A 21,201-nucleotide genomic window follows, 5' to 3' on the forward strand; every position below is an offset into this window, starting at 1 on the left:
TGTGGGGCATAGGAATTGGTTCATTTTTCTTCTTCAAAATATAGTATGGCCCCCCACAAGATCTGAGGGACAGTGGACTGGCCCCCTGCTGAAAAAGTTTGCTGACCCCTGTCCTAGGCAGCCAGTGCTGGTCAGAAGTTGGATGAGCTGCTGGTCTCAGTATAAAGCAGCTTCCCCCATTTCTCCTGTGTTCTTACATTTCCAAGAAAAAAAGTACTACCCAGTCTCCAAAGCCCCTCACTGTGGACACACAACAGCCGGGGTCTCCTTGGCGACTGCCCATTTGAAAAAGTAGCATGTGCCTTTTCATTCCAGACTCCCCACAAGTTTTAACTGAAAGAAATAAAGGGATCGCTTCTGGTTTTTCTCAACTGGATTAAACTTTAATTAGATTTCTCTTTTCATACCTCCGAACACCTACACAATAACAACTTTCAAATCCTGGCATGAGGTGTCTCCCACCCTTTTGTGGGTTGTGAAAACCCACCTGGGTCTGCATTGCTGAGCGAGCAGACTTGAAACAATATCCCTGTTTGGGGTTCCTTTTGCAAGCCTTTCTTCTCCAGCAACCGCTGCTCATTCCAAGATCTCCTTAGAAACCCGGCGGAGTCTGTCATTTGCTCCTTAATTGCAGCTGCGGGTCAAGCAAGGCAGAGCATTTTCTTTTAACTACAAAAAGGCAATTAGCAGTGTAGCTGCCTCTTTGTGAAGGTCTGGGACCTGCGGCTATAACGGCATCCCGTTCGTCTCCCAAACCAAGTGCCTAAAGAGATTGCCCTTTCTGAGCCATGTGGTGCCGAGCCGAAAGCATTCGGCTTCACCAGGGTTAATCGCGGAGCTCTGAGCAAGTAACTGGTGGGGACCAGGGACGGGAAGAAAGTCATCCTATCCATTTATCGCAGTGGACTGACCCAATTCGACCTGCTTGGAATGAAACGATCCCTTGGATTACACACTTCTCAAGTGCGGGGTATAGTTCTGGTCTCCAAAAGGGGCAGACAAATACCGTATTTTTTGCTCTATAAGACTCACTTTTTCCCTTCTAAAAAGTAAGGGGAAATGTGTGTGCGTCTTATGGAGCGAATGCAGGCTGTGCAGCTGTCACAGAAGCCAGAACAGCAAGAGGGATTGCTGCTTTCACTGCGCAGTGATCCCTCTTGCTGTTCTGGCTTCTGAGATTCAGAATATTTTTTTTTCTTGTTTTCCTCCTCCAAAAACTGGGTGCGTCTTGTGGTCTGGTGCGTCTTGTAGAGCAAAAAATATGGTAACTATCGATCTATCTACAAAAGCTTTGCATTAGGGGAGAATGCACCGAAAACAATGGGAATAGGCTGCACTTTGCAGGAAGAAGGCTTCCATAACATGCAGATATTTTGAGTGTCAGAGAGGCAGGGAGGGAGGGAGGAAGAGAGAGACAGAGAGAGAAACAAGCCTCTGGTGGAACGCCAGGTCCATCTCCGGAAGGGGCTGCAGTTATTAAACAGTAAATTCCAAAAAAGGGCCTGATAGTGCAGAAAAGACACTACGAATGTTATGGGGTAGTAGAACTAGAAGCTTGCCATTTCCTTACATTTACAGGCCTCTCCCCATTTATGTGCATTCGACCCACACACGTCTGCATATATATGTGCTGAGAAATAATGAAGTAAATTGACTTAAACTGCAAAAAGGCAAAAAAGGCCAGGAAAAGAGCAGGAAAACCGCAAAAACATGGCAAAAAGAGGGAAAATGGCCACAGCCAAGCAATGCAGGGTACTAGTCTACCTCTGGATGGTGACAGCAGCCACGAAATTAAGAGACGCCTGCTTCTTGGGAGGAAAGCAATGGCAAACCTAGACAGCATTTTAAAAAGTAGAGACATCACCTTACCAACAAAGGTCCGTATAGTAAAAGCTATGGTTTTCCCAGTTGTGATGTACGGAAGTGAGAGCTGGACCATAAAGAAGGCTGATCGCCGAAGAATTGATGCTTTTGAATTATGGTGCTGGAGGAGACTCTTGAGAGTCCCATGGACTGCAAGAAGATCAGACCTATCCATTCTGAAGGAAATCAGCCCTGAGTGCTCACTGGAAGGACAGATCGTGAAGCTGAGGCTCCAATACTTTGGCCACCTCATGAGAAGAGAAGACTCACTGGAAAAGACCCTGATGTTGGGAAAGATGGAGGGCACAAGGAGAAGGGGACGACAGAGGACGAGATGGTTAGACAGTGTTCTCGAAGCTACAAACATGAATCTGACCAAACTGCGGGTGGCAGTGGAAGACAGGAGTGCCTGGCGTGCTCTGGTCCATGGGGTCACGAAGAGTTGGACACGACTGAACGACTAAACAACAACAACAACAGTCTACCTCTGAACCACAGCCAAGCGCTTATGGGGGACTGGTCTACCCGCCTTGTTTCCACCTCATCCTCCAGCAATGAGGAAGACAGTCACCATTGCCACCATTCATGCCAGTCTGGTAAGTGCTGCTGGTTTTTAAAAGGGGTTTTCAAGGGTTTCCAGAGGTTTAGAGGGCGTTGACAAGTTTTTTAGATAGTATTCCCTCCTCTGCACGCTTTCACTTAAACACACGGCACTCAGAAACAAAACCCCATGTAAGTGGGGGAGAGGGCTGTGTTTAAAAGTTCTACTTTCAGGACTAAGAGGAGTGAAAAAACTCAAGCAGCCCTTACTCCTTATTAAAGTTTCTCAGCTGATTTGCACTGCAGGCCCAACCCAGCCTTTCCTGGTCGTAATTTCCCAAGCATATTAAAGTGTTGGAAACAATTTGTCCTTGCTTCGGAGACATGGCGTTTCGAGGGTTACTCTAGAGAGCTGTTTCCCAGATGGGCAACTAGAGTCCCTTTGGCACAGCCTTTGCCAACCTGGTTCCCTCCAGGCTTTTCGGACTACAACTCCCATCAGCCCCAACTGTCCTCTGGAGATCATGGGAGTTGTAGTCCAAAACAGCTTGAGCACACCAGGCTGGGGGGAGCTGCTCTGGAGAAATAGGCTTGTTCAGGAAGGTGTGTGTGTGTGTGCCTTTGAGACAGTGTGTATACAGTGGTACCTCGGGTTAAGTACTTAATTTGTTCCGGAGGTACGTTCTTAACCTGAAACTGTTCTTAACCGGAAGCACCACTTTAGCTAATGGGGCCTCCTGCTTGCGCCGCACTGCCACCACACGATTTCTGTTCTCATCCTGAAGCAAAGTTCTTAACCTTAAGCACTATTTCTGGGTTAGTGGAGACTGTAACCTGAAGCGTATGTAACCTGAAGCGTATGTAACCTGAAGCGTATGTAACCTGAAGTGTATGTAACCTGAGGTACCACTGTATATTGTGTGTAGTGGCATTGGGTGAGCTGCAGAAACAGAGGTGTTTCTTGTGGTTTGGCTGGGGATGTCTGTTCTGTTGTTTACTTCTGAGTCATCTAAACAATTCTATTCTGGAGAACGTGACATTGAACTCACTGGGGTTTACTCCTAAGGACTAGGACTACAATCCCAAAGTCACAGGTTCTCAGTGATGGGCCACAGGGGAGAAGCGGGCAGTGGTGATGTCCACATCACAGCTGGTCCTCCTTACTCTCTGGCACATCAGAGGCCTTGCTCAGTTGCTCCTGGGCTGGCAAACAGGGGATTTTGTGTGTGTGTGTGTGTGTGTGTGTGTGTGTGCGTGCGCAGACGCTCCCCTCCTAGTTTGGTGCTCTCTCCTGAATCTCTATACCAGGTACACAAACTGGCGAAGTGCTGAGCGGCTGCCACGCGGCTCATTTACGACTCCTGCGGCAGAAGCCATTAATTCCTCTCTCCTCCTCCTCCTCTGGTGCCCATCGCAAGGCCCCTTTATGGCTTCCCACAAACCCACAAGCTCGACATCAGCAAAAGCAAAGCACCGGCTTGGCTGTGGCACACCTGGGACACCTCTCCCTGCTTCCGGGCTGGAAAGGCAGGCTCAGCCTGCAAAGCATCTCTGAAACGAGAGAGGCCACCCCTGCTTGCCTGCCTAACGGCCGGTTTGCCTGTTATTTATAGGCTGCCCCATCACAAAATGGTTCTTTGAGTGGGCTCTCGAATTAAAAGAGCATATTATAAAGCAAACGTCTCAGCAAGGAGCACTTTCCCTCTGTTTCCAAGTGGGCAGAAAGGTGGCATATAAATTGGGGGGGGGGGGGAAATAAACAAACGGTTTTGGAAAAATCAAGTGTTATTAGCTGCTGGTTGCTTTTGATTCCCAGCATCAGCATCACACCTAAGAACAAGAAATGTCCTGAAGCAGCAGCAGCAGCTGGATCAGGATCCGACCACAGGGCGCCCATCTCTGCCTCCTCTTCCTCCAGCTTCCTGTTCTCACAGTGGCCAACCAGATGTCTCAATGGGAAGAAGGAGAGAGAGGAATTGGCACCATTCCAGGTGCCACATAATACCCGTTCCACATTTGTAAGAACTTGATCGTTGAGTGTGGCAGCACCTGAACTTTGGAATTCCCTGCCTATTGAGAGCAAGCATTTGCCTTCACTATACTCTTCCAGTGCCTGCTAGAAAATATTCTTGTTTAGACAAGCCTACCCAGGTACTTGGGGACGCGGTGGCACTGTGGGTTAACCACAGAGCCTAGTGCTTGCCGATCAGAAGGTTGGGCGGTTCGAATCCCCAAGATGGGGTGAGCTCCCGTTGCTCGGTCCCTGCTCCTGCTAACCTAGCAGTTCGAATGTATGTCAAAGTGCAAGTAGATAAATAGGTACTGGTCCGGCAGGAAGGTAAACAGTGTTTCCGTGCGCTGCTCTGGTTTGCCAGAAGCAGCTTAGTCATGCTGGCTACATGACCAGCTGACATGACCACATGACCACATGACATGAGCTGTACACCAGCTCCCTTGGCCAATAAAGCGAGATGAGCGCCGCAACCCCAGAGTTGGCCATGACTGGCCCTAACGGTCAGGGGTCCCTTTACCTTTACCCAGATACTTAGAAAGTTGAGGTTATTTTAATACATTTTAGTATTTTAATATTTGCATGTTTTAAAGTATGGTTGTGATTTTTCCTTCTTGATTTTCTTGTTTTGTCTTTTGGTAAATTGCTTTGAGGTTGTTGTCGGTTTCTTTTTCCAATCAAGCTGGTGTATAAATTATATGAAATAAACAACAACATCAACAAATAAGTATCTCACAACTTCTCACTCACCTTTTCTCTAAACTACAGTTCACAAACACTGGCACATCCCTGGATTTTGCAACACCTCAGGGCATGTTGCTGAATGCGTGACCTGACCGGGAAGATCTGCTTGATCTCTGACAGCTCTTTGCTAGGCATCCCCATCTCTGCTATTTATACAAATACCAAGTGCTGCCAATACAGAAGACCCAGAGGGAGGGAGGGAGATAAAGAAAGAGGCATTTGTAATATGAATGAGCATTGTGGCCCATGCCAGGGTTCCACGGCGATTAGAAAGAAACTGAAGCCGGAACAGTTTTCAAGCCTTGAATGCCCTGTGCAGATAATAAATCCTGATTTGGTAGGCTTGGGGCACTTGCAGACAGTCATTATTTTCAGGGTAGGATTCAATTGCCTATTAGCAAATTCAGGCAGCGGTCAAGTGGGAGACTTTGAGCAACAGATCTGCTCCCCGGTCCGCTCAACATGAATGCGATAAGGAAAGGGACAGGAAAATGGGGGATAATCCTTGCAACATCGTCTCACCTCCCCACAAACAAATCAAGAGAGAATGAATGCTCGCTGGGCGAAGCTGTGCTGAAGCAGTGCAGGGTGAAAACAACCCCTACTCCTCCAGCCCCAATTTTATATGGGGAACAAAAAGGTTTGTTCTTATTGCCAGCCACACGGTGGAGCTCCTTGACCAGGCAATGATGAGGCTCTGCTTGCTTTGATACGTAAATGAAAGCTTTTGCTGTTAGTGGTCAACCCCCACCCTTTAAATATTCTATAATCACCAAGATTACAGACTTAAGAATTCCGTTGGCTGTTTCAGGTCTGTGCTTTGAATAATTAGGAGAAAACAAGAACACAGTGATTACGGATGACTGACACGGAGCAGCATTCGCTGGAGGTGCGAGCTCGGCTTTTGATGCGGGGAAGTGCAACATGGAAGGCGGAGAGAGATTCAGTTGTCAAACACATCGCTGTGCGAAAGAGCAGACAACGTCGTGTGTGACAAGAGAGTTCCCTGAACATTCGACGTCACTGAGGGCTGAGATGATGATGATCCCTTTGCGGGGAGGGCGGGGAAGCCCTTTGGCCCAATGGGTGGTATTGAGAACATAAGAAGAGATTGCAGGATCTGGCCGAAGGGGTCCCATCCAGTCCAGCGTCCTGTTCTCACAGTGGCCAACCAAATGCCTCTTCTGGGAAGCTGGCCCTGAGCACAAGAGCACTCTTCCCTCTTGTGGTTCCCAGGAACTGGTATTCAGAACCATTACTGCCTCTGATAGTTGTGGGTGCAGAATGTAAGGGTCTGGGGTCTGCAAGGATCTGGGTCTGTAATAGGCTGGAGCACGTTCAGCTCTTGTATTCTTATATTCTCTCTTAGTGTGTAAAAAGAAAGTTGGCACGAAGGTGGGAGAGCAGGTGAAAGAACAGAGCATGGCATGTCAAAGGTTTTGACTTCAGCAAGAATGATTTTCTTGCATTTCCCCTGTAAAGCTAGTTCCCTGTGGTTTCTTATTAACCAGTTCTGACAACTTTGTCATCCATATAAAAAGCTGTTAGCTCCATATGTAAGCAGAATGCCCTATTGATCGGTTCAGAAGAGATTCTGGCTGATAGGTGGTGGTGGTGGTGGGGCATCCTAAAAAGCAATAACCTTAAGAAACAAGAGTCTTGGACAGATCTATACCCAAATCACAATATGAAGGCTTGATGTCCTTCCACACAGTGGAAGCAGTGCATGGTCACCATGACTAGTAGCCACTGACAGCCTTGCTCTCTCTCATGAATTTTTCCAATCCTCTTTTAACGCCATCCAAGTTGGTGGTCATCACTGCCTCCTGTGGGAACAGGTTCCATCATTTAACTCTGGGGCATGAAGAACTTTCTTTTATCTGTCCCGAGTCTTCCAGCATTCAGCTATCTGGAGAACTTCCACACCCTCACATCACACACTTCATGCAGCATCTCCAAGATCCAATCTCATGCAGAACCACTCCAGGTCTGTCCAATCCTAGGTCTCATCTTCCAACAGCTGCTGGCCAGGTGCCTCTTCCAAGCCTACAAGCAGGGCATGGAGGTGATGGAGTTTGTGCACTGGGTACCCAGAGCTGTACATTGCCTTTGAATATGGAGGTTCCACTTAGCTCAAATGGTATCAGTGGTTGGGAGCCTTCTCATCCATGAATTCATCTAGACTAGGGTGGTCCTTGATGGTTTGTATTGTTTTAACATCATCATCATCATCACCATCATTTTATTTGTATGCTGCCTTTCCACAGTTAAAAACAATGCTCAAGGCGGCTTACAAAATGACAAGATTTACATAATTACAAAAATCATAAACAACAAATAAACCACATCCAAAAAATACACAACCAAATGGAAAACAATTTCCACATAAATCAAAATCTAAAGATAAGAATACAGCATTAATATCACAGTTTAAAATGACATAGGTAAAAAAAAGCAGCAATTTAAACAAAAAGCAAAAGCAAAAACGGAGCCCTCTCTGCCCAGCAGCAGCAGCAGCAGCAGCAGTCCTTTATGGAGCCCCTCAGGCCCCGCCCTAGACCAGGTGGTGAGTGGCAGGACTGGGGCCCTCAGGCACTCAGCAGGGGAGTCCTCCTGGGTAGCAACTTCATCTTCTTATGAGTCTCCTTGAGGCTTTGGTAGAAGGCGACTAATCGTGTAATGAAGCATCATCATTATCAAAAGCTCCCAGAAGAATGATGAGTTTTAAACCTCAGTAGTAGTAGGTTTTTTAAAATATATATATATAACCATCTGGTCTAGATACAAAAGATTAATAAAAAAATCACTCCACCATGTGCTGGAAATGCCAAAATGAGAGGTGATCCCCGCCATCTGCTGGGAATGTGATGTTTCAAAACAGTACTGGAACCCCACCATGTTGGATAATTATCCACTGGCTTCCAATAATCCATTTCTGGGCAAGGTACTGAAGCATCTGGTGGCACCGCATCTCCAGAGATTTCTGGATGAGATGGATTTTCTAGATCCAATTCGACATGGTTTTAGGCCTGTTCTGGGACAGAGATGGCTTGGGGTCGCCTTGGTGAATGACGTATGCCAGAAATTGGCCAGGGGGAGTGTGTCCCAGTTGGTTCAGTTGGACTTCTCAGCGGCTTTCGAAACCATCAACCATGGTATTCATCTGATCCACCTTGCTGGGATGGGACTTGAAAGCACTGTTTTATAGTGGCTCCATGCCTTCCTGGGTGAGCAAACCAGAAGCTGGCGCTAGGGTCTCCTGCCTTTGGCCTGTGGGGTGCCACAGGGTTCTGTCCTGTCCTCCAGGTTATTTCACATTTACATGAAACCGCTGGTAGAGGTCTTCCAGAGTTTTGGGGTTGGGTAGCACCAGTATGCTGATGACACCTAGCTCTATTTCACCTTTCCACCTAAATCCAAGGAAGCTGCCTTGGCTCTAAACCAACATCTGTCATCAGCAACAGACTGGAGGAGGGTGAACTAATTGAAACTTGATCCAAGCAAGACAGAGGTGCTCTTGGTCTGTCAGAAGGTGGAACAATAGGGCTCAGCCTGTAATGGATGGGGACGCCCCTTGAAGGCAGTTTGGGCATGCCCAGGTCTCTGTGGTGGCCAGGAGTGCATTTGTCTGATCTGGCCCCAGTGACACACACCTCAGCTTCACCACATCTGGAATACTGTAATGTGCTGTATGTGGAACTGCCTTTGAAAAGTGCTTGGAACCTTCAGCTGGCCTAGAGAGCTGCAACCAGACTATTAGCTGGGGCTAGCATATGAATCCCTTCTTACAACAGCTCCACTGCCTTCCAGTCTGTTTCTGGACACAATTTGAAATGCTGGTTATGACCTATAAAGCTCTTTACATACCCAGGCTATCTGAAGGACATTATTCTCCCATATGAACCTGCCCAGGCTCTGAGATCTTCTGGGGAGGCTCTGCTCTCAGTCCCACCCCCCTCTCAGGCATGTTTGGTGGGGACGCAGGAGAGGACCTTTCTGGTGGCCACTCCAAGATTTTCTGTGTTTTATTTGTGTTTGTTTTAACTTTTGTGAGCTGCCTTGAGTTCCATTTCTGGTTATTCAGAAACAGCAGCAAAGGGACAAAAGTTGCTTTTGGAGAAGATGGAACAGTTTTGTTGAATACAGCAAAAATTAGTGGTTGTGGCCAAATGCAATGCCTCAGTTTGTATTTCCCTAAGAATGATCCAGATCGTGTTATATTAAGTTAGTAATGCTGAATCTTCAGCAGGACAATATTTTTTCCTTCATAATAATAGCAAATTGTGCTCTGTTTAAGCTTGAAATTTTGTAATGTATTATATAAATGCTGATATGTTGTGTTGATGATGATTCTTATGGAAAAAATACTTTCAACCAACCAACCAACCAACCAATGAAATGATGGGTGAGTAATGCTATTTCAGAGCTTCTGAATCCTGCTCCAGAAATGGCCACATTGAAAAATTTGCCACGATATCCATTAACTGCTATATGTATCATCGTCCTGGATGTAAATATCCTTGTCGCTGTTCTCTCACTTCCATCAACCAGGTCTAGTGTACCTTCTGCATTCTCTTTCTGACTCTTCCCATCAACCCATTCCTTGCCTTCCCAACAAATCTATGTTATGCAAGCAAGTACTTTGAAGGCCACATGATGCTTGGATGCCAAAGCCCATGACGGGTGAAAAAACGGCAGTGCTAAAGAAGAACCGTATGAGACGCAGAGCGGCCAACTGTTTGTCTGTGGAAATCTGGTGCCTGGGGCTTTGGAAACTGAGAATGACAGCAGCACCCAAGGTATGAGACCCAGAGAAAAGCAAGTGTGACTAAATATCAGGGTCTGTGGCAGCCTGCTGCGAAAACCCAGCTGGCCTTTCCTTTATCTTCTGCCTTCCCTTGCATTCTTTTAATGTTCTGCCAGAGCAAAGCCATCCAAATCTGCCTAACGTTTTAGTTTAGGTGACTATTTCCACACATGCCATCAAGCATCCTCAGCCAATATGGACGCCTGCCTGCCTGGGAGAGGCCCCACCACAGCTACAACTGACGCAGAACTTGCAACCCTCTGGGGTCTCACTTTACGGAACTGGAAAGACGGTGGCAGTGTCAAGGCCACCATCGCAGCTCTCCTGGCTCAGCTGCCTTGCAGTGCTGCTGATCAGATGGCCTGGCTGGAGCACACGGAGTTCTGCTTTGCTAATCTTGTTTCAGCTACCAGATGCCTCCAAGGGCATCTGCAGATCAGCTTGGAGAGCTCTCAAAGCAAGGATAGCGGGGAGCAGGAGGGGAAACAATTAAGCACAACGGCAGGCTGAAGGCCGAGTGCTTGGAAGTAGCTGACAGGTGCCAACTGCCAGGGACTCGCGCTGTTTCTAGCTCGTGATAGCACCTCCCTGCAGCTCCCTCTACAACTCTCTGGAAGCGGGCTCCTCCTTTCCAAATATGTTACCTGACCCCAAGTGCCACCTGACCCAGGCTTCAAGATCTATCCCCTTCACACACCCTGGGTGCCACCCAACAGCAACAGCCTGGCACAGTGCTACACAAACCCTCTAGTTCACTTGTCCTGTGCAAGGCTCAAGGGAACCTCCAATGTCTTGCCTCCTTCCGGCCATTACCACCCTCACTGCCTTCCCTCTGGCTGTTTGTGCATGACAAGACCCACCTTCTGATCGGAGAGCCAGGCTGCCTGGCCACCCAACCCCTGGTAGCCACACAAGTCTAGCCCGCAAAGAAGCTTCATACTCCTCCTGCTCTTCTTGGAAAAGGCCCACCTTGGCATTTTCTCTCTCTGATCACGTCTCTCAGGGTCTCTCTTCTCACCCCCCCACCACATGTGCCTCCAGGACTTGGTTGCCCACTGCCAGACCTCTTTTGCCCTCTGCCCCTCTCCTTTCTCCTGGCTTTCCCTTTTCCACATGACGTGTCCACTGAGCTGTCAGTTCAGGCCATGTCTGAGCTTCAGAGCATGCACATCTTCAGCTGTATCCACTCTGCAGATCTGCTAACCAATTCCTGCTTTATAATACTATACATGCAGATTGGGTTGCTCACCAAGAGCTGCAGCTAGCCTGTACCCTATGGCTGATCAACGCCTGCTAATAATGTAGAATGCACCTTCCTTCCCTGTGGCTTACTGTGACTCTTGGCTCGAGATCCCTGGTAGCGAAATGTGTCAGCATCCATGTGTGGGTGCACGTGTGATTATGGACACGCATCAACACGCCCTGTTTCTTTCCCACTGCCTCCCGCTTTCAAAATCTAGACCAGCCTTCCCCAATCTCCTTTCTTCAGATGCTGCTGTTGGGCTCAGACTCCCAGCAGCCCTAGCAGCCAGCATGGGCAGTGGACAGGGGGGATCATGGGAGTTGTAGTCCAAGGTCAGGTGAGTTCTACCCTTGATGTGATGTGCCGCCCACTTTGATGGCACTATATACAAATAGCGAAGTTAAGAGGCAGATTCCCTTATCTTGTGCTTCTTCTGCTGGCTAATTCCACTTCGTTCTCAACAGATCAAAGCACCTGCATGATCTGCCCTGCCCTACCCAGTGAGCTTCCTCTGCGGCCAGGACAGCAGGCATCCTTCCTTGCCAAGGGAAGTTTCCTTCTACTGCCTGAAATTAAAAGCCATTTCTGGAGGGCTGATAAATTCTGCTTGAATCTGCCCCCAAGGAGGCAGCATCTGGACCCCGTAATTAAGTGGCTGGTGGCAGTGGAGGCTTAGCCAGGTCCAGGAACCAGAAGAAAGAGGATTGACTCTGAGGCAGGGCAGGGAATCAAAGCTCACCTGCAGAAGTTTGTGCTTCAGAAGCCTGGAAGAATGAAGGTAATTGGGGTGGGAGGAAGGAGGCTGAGCTGCATTATGCAACAGGTGAATTGGGCGGGGGGGGGGGGAGAAGGAGAAAGAAGAAGCCTCTCCGGCGAAAGCCTGCCCTGGACTCCTGGAGGAGAGGAGGAGGAGGAGGAGCAGGCAACACATTCAGATTCAATCAGGGGCTAATCTCCTTCAGGGCAGAGAAATTTGGAAACATCAGGAAATCAAACTGTGAAGCCTGCAGTAGAATGTGATTTATGTGGAAATGTGATGAAGCTAACGGGCTTGGCTCCTGGACTGAGCAGCAGGGCTCTGCTCTGGAACCCAATCGCAGGCCTGCCTGGCGAGGAGAGCGCTTGGCGCCCCCGGAATGTGCTCAGCCAAGCTCCACGCTCCCCCCTCCCCGCCTCACCGGAAGCCTGATCAGAATCTAAAGCTCCCACCCCGCAAACGCACACACACACACACACACATCCCCTTTCCAACCCGAGCTGCATTTCCACGGGAGACTCTCCCAGGATGCGCATCCATAAACAGGGACGTGCAGATGCCTAAGCAGGCCGAATAATTGGGCAGAACTTTGCGCTTCCCTCCCAAGGCATAAAAGAGATTTACAGCCGGCTTGGTGTCATCCGCACGTCGTTTTTCCTGACGCACTGCAGATTTTAAAGCCGGCTGCCACTTTCCCCCTCCTGAGGTGCCCGGCAGGCCTTGGATTGATATCAGAGATGCCCTCAAAAGTTTTCCAGCTCCACATCTCCAGCCCTGGGGGGCAGTTTGGCCCCTCTCTTTAAGGTCAGGGCTGCGCCGACGCCGCCTGTCACTCTGGCAGAGTGGAGCAGCAGCCCCAGCTGTTGTGTGCGCAGTAGCCAGGAAAAGGCAGAATCGGGGATTCTAGGGCCGCCCACCCAGTTTCTTGAGACTCTCGGCTTCTGCACATTGTGGGGAGGGGAGCCTTCCAAGTGTAACGGCTGCAGAATACGCTTTCCATTGCACAGGCAATGCTGGAGACTGCAGAGCTTAAGCAAGACCACTGGGCCAGAATTGAGTCTGTGAAGGGTCCTGAGTTGGGGATCAGAGTGGACAAAAAGACACCTGTGCCATCAGCCACACGCGTGTGAGAGCCAGTGTGGTGTAGTGGTTAGAGTGTTAAGCTAGGATCTGGAAGATCAGGGTTCAAACCTCCACCTTGGCCAAGTCACTGCCTCTCAGCCTACCTCACAGGGTTGTTGTAAGGAGCAAATGAGGATGTACACCACCTCGAGCTCCTGGGAGAAAAAGCGGAGATAGAAACGCAACAAATAAATAAAATAAGCTGTACTCCTGATCTCCCTTACTAGGGCCTTCCAGAGTTTGCAAAGTTGCAGCTCCGCACACCCCAAAGGCTCACAGAGAGGACGTGGCAGCCCAGGCTGCTACATCCCCAGCTGGTTCGCTGGACCAAGTTCCCTTGTGGGGGAGGTGGCGTTGTGGTTGCAATGCAGCAAACTGGACAGCAAACTAGCAGTATCCTCGGTCTTTCTCTGTGGTCCATCACCACAAACAGTCCCTTGATCGCAGACACGATGTGGATGGATCTTCTGGCAAAGGAGGTGGGGTTTTTATGGACAACTACAACCCTTCATCTCTCCCCACCCTTCTGACTTAAAATGATGTTGCAGCAAATACTCAGGTAAGTATAGTGGATTAGCATGGGGCCACCCAGGTCTCAGACTGCTCCCCTCAACCACAATTGGATTGTGCATGGATGGAATATGAGATCTGTATTCTGAAGATGCACCTCTTTACCCCGAGATACATATTTTAGAACCCACCCTATCCTTCTGATTTTGAAGTTAATCAGTTTTAATATTGCATCTTTCCATTGCCGTAGCCCTCACCCGGGACCTTATACCATGAAGGCAGTTAAGAAATCAAATAAATAGTCTGTCTACGCTGACCGGTAGTGACCCTCCAGGGTTTCAGGCAGGATTCTCTCCCAGCCTTGGAGTTGATGAATCTTGGACCTTCTGCATGCAAAGCAGCTGCTCTCCCCATTATGGGCTCTGCCACTTTCAGCCCAGCAAGGAAGCAGCTGCACTTTCTGGGTGTTGGCCGATGGATGGTGCTCTCTTTGCTCTGCCCCCGAAGTCTCCTTGCAATCTGTCCAGGAACTCCTTCTGCAAACACAGTCCTAGGCTCAGCAGGATCCAGAGCGGAAACACTTGCAATATCCTGGGAACAAGGCTCAGAAGGAATGAAGGGGATGACTTTGTCTTGGCCAGGGAGGTGGTTCTGGCCTGGCTCATTCTCAGCATGGCTTGTTGGCAGAGCGGAGGTTTCTCCCGTTTCTGAGCCTTTTGCATGGGGGCGGAGATGCCGGATGGCTAAAGCAAAGCAGTCTCTCTCTGTACGGGAGGAAGAGCTGCTCCAAAATGCTCTTTGCTCTTCAATTGGTGGGCAGACAGGAGGGGAAGGAGCCAAGGCAGCCCCCGCAGAGGGCAGCAGGAGGCAGGAGCCTAACAAGGAAATGCTTGTCAAGGCAACAAGTCAAAGCTGCGTGGAACAGGCACATCTCTCTGTGTGAAGGCCAGGCGAGGGAGCCAGGCCCTGGGGCACAGAGGCCCTGGCTGTGTGGGCACAGGTGTGGCCTGCATTTTGTCCTGCATGTGAGGAAGCCTCCTCAGGAGCCCCCTGCAGCATCATTGGCTTTGCTCTGACACAGCAGGCGACTTTTGTTATCCATGGCAGAATTGTTTTGATGTCTGCAAGGCATGTCATGATTCTCACGAACAGCAAACGTACGCAGCCTTTTGCTTTTCGGAGAGGGCGTTTCTTGGGCAAGCGCTGATTGCATCACCGTGACTTTCAGGAGGCATAAAAAGGAGCCGCTCAGACACGCTTTCCTTTTCATTTGCGGCTCGAAAAAGAGTAGGCCTTGGAATCTGGTTCTGTGGCTCTGAGAAGTGACATGATGGCCATCTTCAAAGATCTGACGGGCTGCCACGTGGAAGTTGGAGCAGGCTTGTTGTCTGCCGCTGCAGAGGGGAGGACCCAAGCCAAAGGGTCCAAATGGCAAGACAGTCCTAAATGTTAAGAAGAACTTTCCGACAGTAAGAGCTGTTTGATGTTGGGACTGACTCCTTCATTGCCGGTTTTTAAACAGAGGTTGGATGGCCATCTGCCAGGGATTCTTTAGTTGTGAATTCTGCATTGCAGGACTGGGTGACCCCACTGGGCGTCCCTTCCCACTCTGCAATTCCATGAGTCTATATCTTCTCCTTCCTGCACCCCTTGCACTGCTGAAATTGAAACAGGTGTCTAATGGGATGGCAGCCAGCAGTTGGTAGAGCAGGAGACTCTTAATCTCAGGGTCGTGGGTTCGAGCCCCGTGCTGGACAAAAGATTCATGCATTGCAGGGGGTTGGACTAGATGACCCTTGTGGTACCTTCCAAGTCTACAATAATCCTCGTCCTGCAAATTCTGCAAGGTGCATTGTTTGTGACTGAAGGGCATGCGGAATGCATCAGCTACCTTATGCATGCCCAAGGGGGAGCGTCCCCTGTCCCCACTCAGCAAAAAACAACCAAAGAACAAAACAAACAAACAAACAAACAAACCCCACAGGGCCCTACTGCTTCTGGGGCCCCAAGCGCAGCAGGCCCTACTCACACATTGGCTTCAGCTGGCCAATCAGCTCCTCTTTCGTCCATTTCGCCCACTCCTTCTTGTCGGTGTTGATGGAGCACAGGATGGGGCCACAGGGCTTTCCACAGTCCTCGATGGCGGGTACATTCAAGTAGTGGACCAGCACAATGTCCGGGTTCTGCAGGAAGAGTGGTAGAGAACACACATTGTCATCACCACCGCCAATTCATTCTAAAAGACCTATTAGCATCATTATCTCTTACCAAAATCATACCCGGCCAGTGGCGTAGCGTGGGGGGGTGCAGGGGGGGCGGCTGCACCGGGCGCAACATCTGGGGGGGGTACGCTCGCACTCGCAGCTCTCTGCCCCTACGGGTTAGGGGGCACAAATTACTTGCCTTGCCCCGGGTGCTGACAACCCACGCTACACCACTGTACCCGGCATCCCCAGGGAATTCTAAGGCCTTGCCCCCCCCCAATAAAAGCAAAATAAAGAAACCAATAAGCACAGTTTTGAAACCAGCGGTTGAAATCGGTGCTGTTATAAGAAGCTAAAAGTCTACCATCTTAATTCAAAACGGCATCCAGTGGTATTTAAATGTAGATGAGAATTGCTCCTTGATCTCAGGAACCACCAAACAAAATTTGGTCCCTATCTAAAGAGGTTTCCAAATACAGAGTGAGCCGTCAAACCGCTTTCCGGAATATACAGCAGATCAGAGTTCTTCAACCTTTTTGAGTCCATGACTCCCTTGACCAACTCCATTCTTTCTGCGGCACCCCTGCAGGGCTCAGGAGCCCAGTTATGTCGCCCCTTGCCTGCAGAGCTGGCAGCCTCTCACCCCTTTGGAAACACCTTCGCTTGTTGATTGTCCCCTCAGCCTCCTCTACCTTTTCCTTGGGAGTCCTCTGGACAGCCGCTGCTGCCGCTACTGGTCTCTGAGCTGCCCACCCCCACCCCAAAGAGAGATGCCTCCTCACACTGCCCCACAGGGGCCAGGGACTTGTCTGTCCATTCCCAACAGCAAGGGCTGGCGGACTGGCTGGCTGGGCTCCCTTGCCCACTTGCTTGCTTACTCCAGCTCCGCCTCAGCTCCTGGCAACCTGAACCCTCTGGCAAGCCCCAGAGGCACCATTCACCTGGGCAGCTTGTAGCCAGGGCTGCTGCAACAAACAGCTGTGCAAGCCTTTGGGAGGCAGAGATGCGAGAGGGCATCAGAGGAGCGAGGGAAGGAAAGAGGGACACAGCCCAGTGTTGCTCGTGGCACCCCCAGGGTGCTACGGCGCACTGGTTGAAAACCACTGAAGTAGATGATGATACCTTCCAGTCGATAAAAGCTCAAAAGGAGGTTTGCAACAAAAGCCAACAACATTAAATCACAAAACCACTTCAGTTCCATTCCCCCCATTTCTGCATTAATTCGCAAACACACAAATTTACGTATGCACACAAGCTTATACGCCGTCTTGTACTCCTTTCTCCTCATGCATGCGTTTTGGCAAATATATATGCACTTTTGCAAGAACACCCCCTAACATACGGTAGTTTTCTATGCTATTTTGGGGAGTATCTGCATTTCTGTGCTGCCTCACAGCATTCAACGAGGTTGCCGAAGGATGGTTGTGTGTCGGTTGGTGTATCTGTTTGGAAACAGTGGGAGCAGGAGGTTCGTGTTAAAATGCAAATGGGGCATGGATTTGCTCCCCAGCCCTTTTCTCACCCCCAAACCGCTGTCAATTGAACCTGGTGTCCTGTGCATTCCAGAGGCTGCTCCCTCCTGATTCTCCTGACAAAGCCTATCCGGTGCTTCAAGGCTTACTCTGGGCTTGGCTCTATCCCAGGCTTTGGGCTCCACATTAAGCACTTTGCTGCCTGCTTGGAAAGTTCCTTGGGCTTCTGCCCCAAAGAACCCCAAGGAACCAGTGGACCCACAGAAGGCATCTCCAGCTGGTGGTGCTTGGCTTCAAGCCAGGTGGCAATAATTTATTGCACCTGTGAGAGTAGTTTGGTCCCGGGATGCAAGTGGGAGCCCCAGAAAGGGACGTCTACCCCTTTCCTCTGAGCTCAGGACTTCCTGCAATTGCAAGGGCTGTGTATCCTTGCAGGGCAGTTTGTGCCCCTTTCCCTCAAGAAATAAATCATAAAGCAACAGTATGAAAAACCAGGCTGCAATATAAAGAGCAGCAGATTCAAGGACTCAGTAAAACAAAACAAAAAAGTTTTCGCCTGGCACTGGAAAGAGGTCAGGGGACATGACCAAGGGGGGTAAGGACCACAACTGGGCCCAATGCACAGTCATTACCTGCCCACCTCTAGGCCAGGGGGTGGGCAGTCTGTAAGGGCACCCATGGGTGCGGTGGTGGGAAAGAGGTGATGTTTTCCCCTAGGGGGATCCCTGCCTGACACAGACTAGGTGGGGCCCAAGATGTTTAAATATAAGAGAGGGCAAGTGGCAAACAGCTTATTCATAGCAATCCAAGTTTCATTCATCTTTGTTTTACAATATATAGATTGCACAAAGGAAGAATCCAGGTTTTACCGTCGTAACCAAGGTGACTTCATTCATATGTGACAAACCTGTTCTAGAGAGGCTGGACATTTTCAAAAGGCAGTGACTGAACATGGCGTGAGAGGCATTTTGACGGGCTCTTCCCTTGTAAGGTGAAGCCAAAGGAAAGTTTTGTTTTTTTTAAGCCTGAGGGTGTGAAAAGGGCAATGGCCACTGAAATCTCAGACGCTGGTGGGGTGGACAGGTGGAAAGTAGTTTCTGGCTCTGAATTATGTAAAACAGGGGAAATGGCAGGATGAGTTATGCATGGGAAGAGAAATAAGAGGAATTCTGCAAATGGGCTCCGTTTGTATATTCCAGGCAGGGTTGGTCATGCTCAGCTTTTCTGGTTGCAGAATCCGGGCACAATTCAAAGTGTTGCTGCTGACCTTTAAAGCCCTAAACAGCCTCGGTCCAGTATACCTGAAGGAGCGTCTCCACCCCCATCGTTCTACCCGGACACTGAGGTCCAGCGCCGAGGGCCTTCTGGCGGTTCTCTCACTGTGAGAAGCCAAGTTACAGGGAACCAGGCAGAGGGCCTTCTCGGTAGTGGCACCCGCCCTGTGGAACGCCCTCCCACCAGATGTCAAGGAGAAGAACAACTACCAGACTTTTAGACTACATCTGAAGGCAGCCCTGTTTAGGGAAGCTTTTAATGTTTGATGCATTACCGTATTTTAATATTGTGTTGGAAGCAGCCCAGAGTGGCTGGGGAAACCCAGCCAGATGGGTGGGGTATAAATGATAAATGATGATGATGATGTGTCTGAGCAGCCACCCAGCACCTCTAGCCCACAGGGGAGAAGAGAACAGGAAGACTGGCAACCTCAGACATTTGCAGTACCTCAGTATACTCCTAGAACTGGGGGCCAGAGAGCTGGCAGCAACCACAGAAAGTCTGGTCCCGCCGCAGCAAACTTTCCAACAAAGAAACTTCTTCCACTTGAATGGTGGATAAATGAATAATCTTAAGAACAACAAGGCAACCAGGAAAGAACCCCCACGACAGACAACAACGAGATTGAAAACTTGATTCCTCTCCCTGAAGTCATTTGCTCCTAAATTCCACAAACTTTAATGACTGCTCTGGAATTATTTATAAAAATAAATAGGATAATGGTGTAATTAAAACTCTAATGTTTCATTAATGTTGCTGGAGCAGGGCTTGGGAGGGGGATGGGGGAGGTCTGTGTCTGCACCAAGCAGCTCCCCCCCTCCCCCCCGACCTCGCCAAAAGGGAGTCGCTTTGCTGCTGGTGGAAGGTAGCAGACCATCAAATCAGCTCCCACACTAACGAGCATTTCTTCACTAATGAAAAAGATGCCGCCAGGCAATTAATTGCTTGTCCTTCAGATGGTTTAAACACACACCGGGGGCCTGAACTATAGGCTGAGACCAAGGACAGCAGGGAAACTGCCAAGGGGGCAGAACTGAGGCAGGGTGGTGGGGAAAGCCGCAAGTGAGTGGGGGCACAGGGAGGAACTGAGAGGGCTTCAGCCTTCTTCCCCACAGAAGCTATCAAGGAAAAGCACAGTCTGGGGTTGTTTCTCCACCCAGATGGGGGAAGAGGACATCGAAGGCAAGCAATTAGAAAACAAATCACTTCATCTCCCTGCCCTGAAGGAGGGTGTCTTCAACGTGCATTTGGGTGGTGTGATTCAACTCTCAATTCAGGACAAGGAGAGGGGCCTGATCCAGCCCTCTGTGAACACTCCTGCCCCAGTCAATTGCATGCAGCCTGCAGAATGGCCAGGAGGACCGGGAAGCATTAGAAAGAACTAATGAGAGCTGTTTGCCAGTGGAAGAGACCTCCTTGGAAGGTGGGGGACTCTCCTTCACAAACCGAGTTTGTGTGGCTCCATTCTTTAGCTGCGATTCCTGCACTGCAGGGGGTTGGACTGGATGACCCTCCAGGTCCCTTTTAGCTCGACAGTTCTATGGTTCTATGATTCCCCTCCATAAGCTTGCTTGGCCCCCAGAGCAGGACCCTCCATGTGCTTCCAGCAACTGCCCTCAGATGCCCACTTTGGGATGCCTTGTGAGAAGGTGGTTTGAACTCCTCATGGCTCGATCCCCTTTCCAGGCAGAGGCTTTAGATGTGAAATATCCAAGTGGGGAGGTAGAGGCCTCTTCTGCCACAAGTGTGCTTGCAATCAGATGTGATGGTGCAGGTGGGGCACTTAATGCACCCTGCAATGCGCTCAGGCGGCAGTTGGACACACTGTAGATGCTGAGCTTCCAGATTCATAGAATCCTAGAACTGTAGAGTTGGAAGGGGCCCCTGCGGATCATTTGGTCCAACCTCCTGCAATGCAGGAATCTCAGCTAAAGTATCCATGACAGATGGCCATCCAGCCTCTACTTAAAAATATCCACCAACTCCCAAGGTTATAGGGCAATTATCGCCCCCCCAATCTTGATCCAAAGAGGAGAAACAACCTCTTGACCTTTCAATCAGTAGAGGAGGACAGCAGGTCCAGTAATTAGCAGAGCCTCCAGCCATGCGTCCAGAGGGGGAAGGCGGTGTATGGCAGCCACAGGCAGTTCAGCTTGCTTGAGGAAAGGGAAGTGGCACCTATGGGGGTCTTAAGCTGGAGCAGAAGAGGACCTTTAAATCTGGACCCTCGAAGCTGCTGGAACAGCTTCAGGAAGAGACGTGCTGCCTCTCCCGATCCTCAGTTTCAAGGATGTTTATCCTCTGTAGTTTTCATCCAGCCCTTATTTGAAGGGCTTTGGAAGGGCATCTGGTGGGAATTTTGCCTCTCCTAACAGACCCATAAAGTGAGCAAATCAACCCAATGCTCGTGGGGGGGGAGGCAATCACTAACCCAGCGTTTAGAAAAAGCAATCGCGAACGTTCCCAAAGGCAAAGAGAGCTCCTCATCTCCTTTCTCGCTTCCATTCGTTTTACTATAATGGGAGTTATTAGAAATGTATCATATTTATTGTCCTGTTATTGTGAATTAATACTGCCCTGGATGCAGGTATTTCAAGGAGGCTGCGGAACGGCTCACCCCAATCGGCTTTTATGATCGCTGAAACGCATCCTC

The 21,201-nt window shown here is 49.6% G+C and overlaps 1 protein-coding gene across 4 annotated transcripts in view; it reads right to left on the minus strand.

The window, feature by feature from the left end:
* Positions 1 to 21,201, minus strand: part of CAMTA1 (calmodulin binding transcription activator 1) — a 696,897-nt gene that overhangs the window by 53,372 nt on the left and 622,324 nt on the right. For all 4 annotated transcript variants that reach the window (XM_083452043.1, XM_083452044.1, XM_083452041.1 and 1 more), the window contains exon 6: positions 15,627 to 15,780. In XM_083452043.1, coding sequence (XP_083308169.1) covers positions 15,627 to 15,780 — 154 coding nt within the window. The remainder of the gene's footprint in view (positions 1 to 15,626; positions 15,781 to 21,201) is intronic.

This window comes from Podarcis tiliguerta, assembly GCF_965153285.1.
Source record: "Podarcis tiliguerta genome assembly, chromosome: 8".
NCBI classification, from domain to species: domain Eukaryota; kingdom Metazoa; phylum Chordata; class Lepidosauria; order Squamata; family Lacertidae; genus Podarcis; species Podarcis tiliguerta.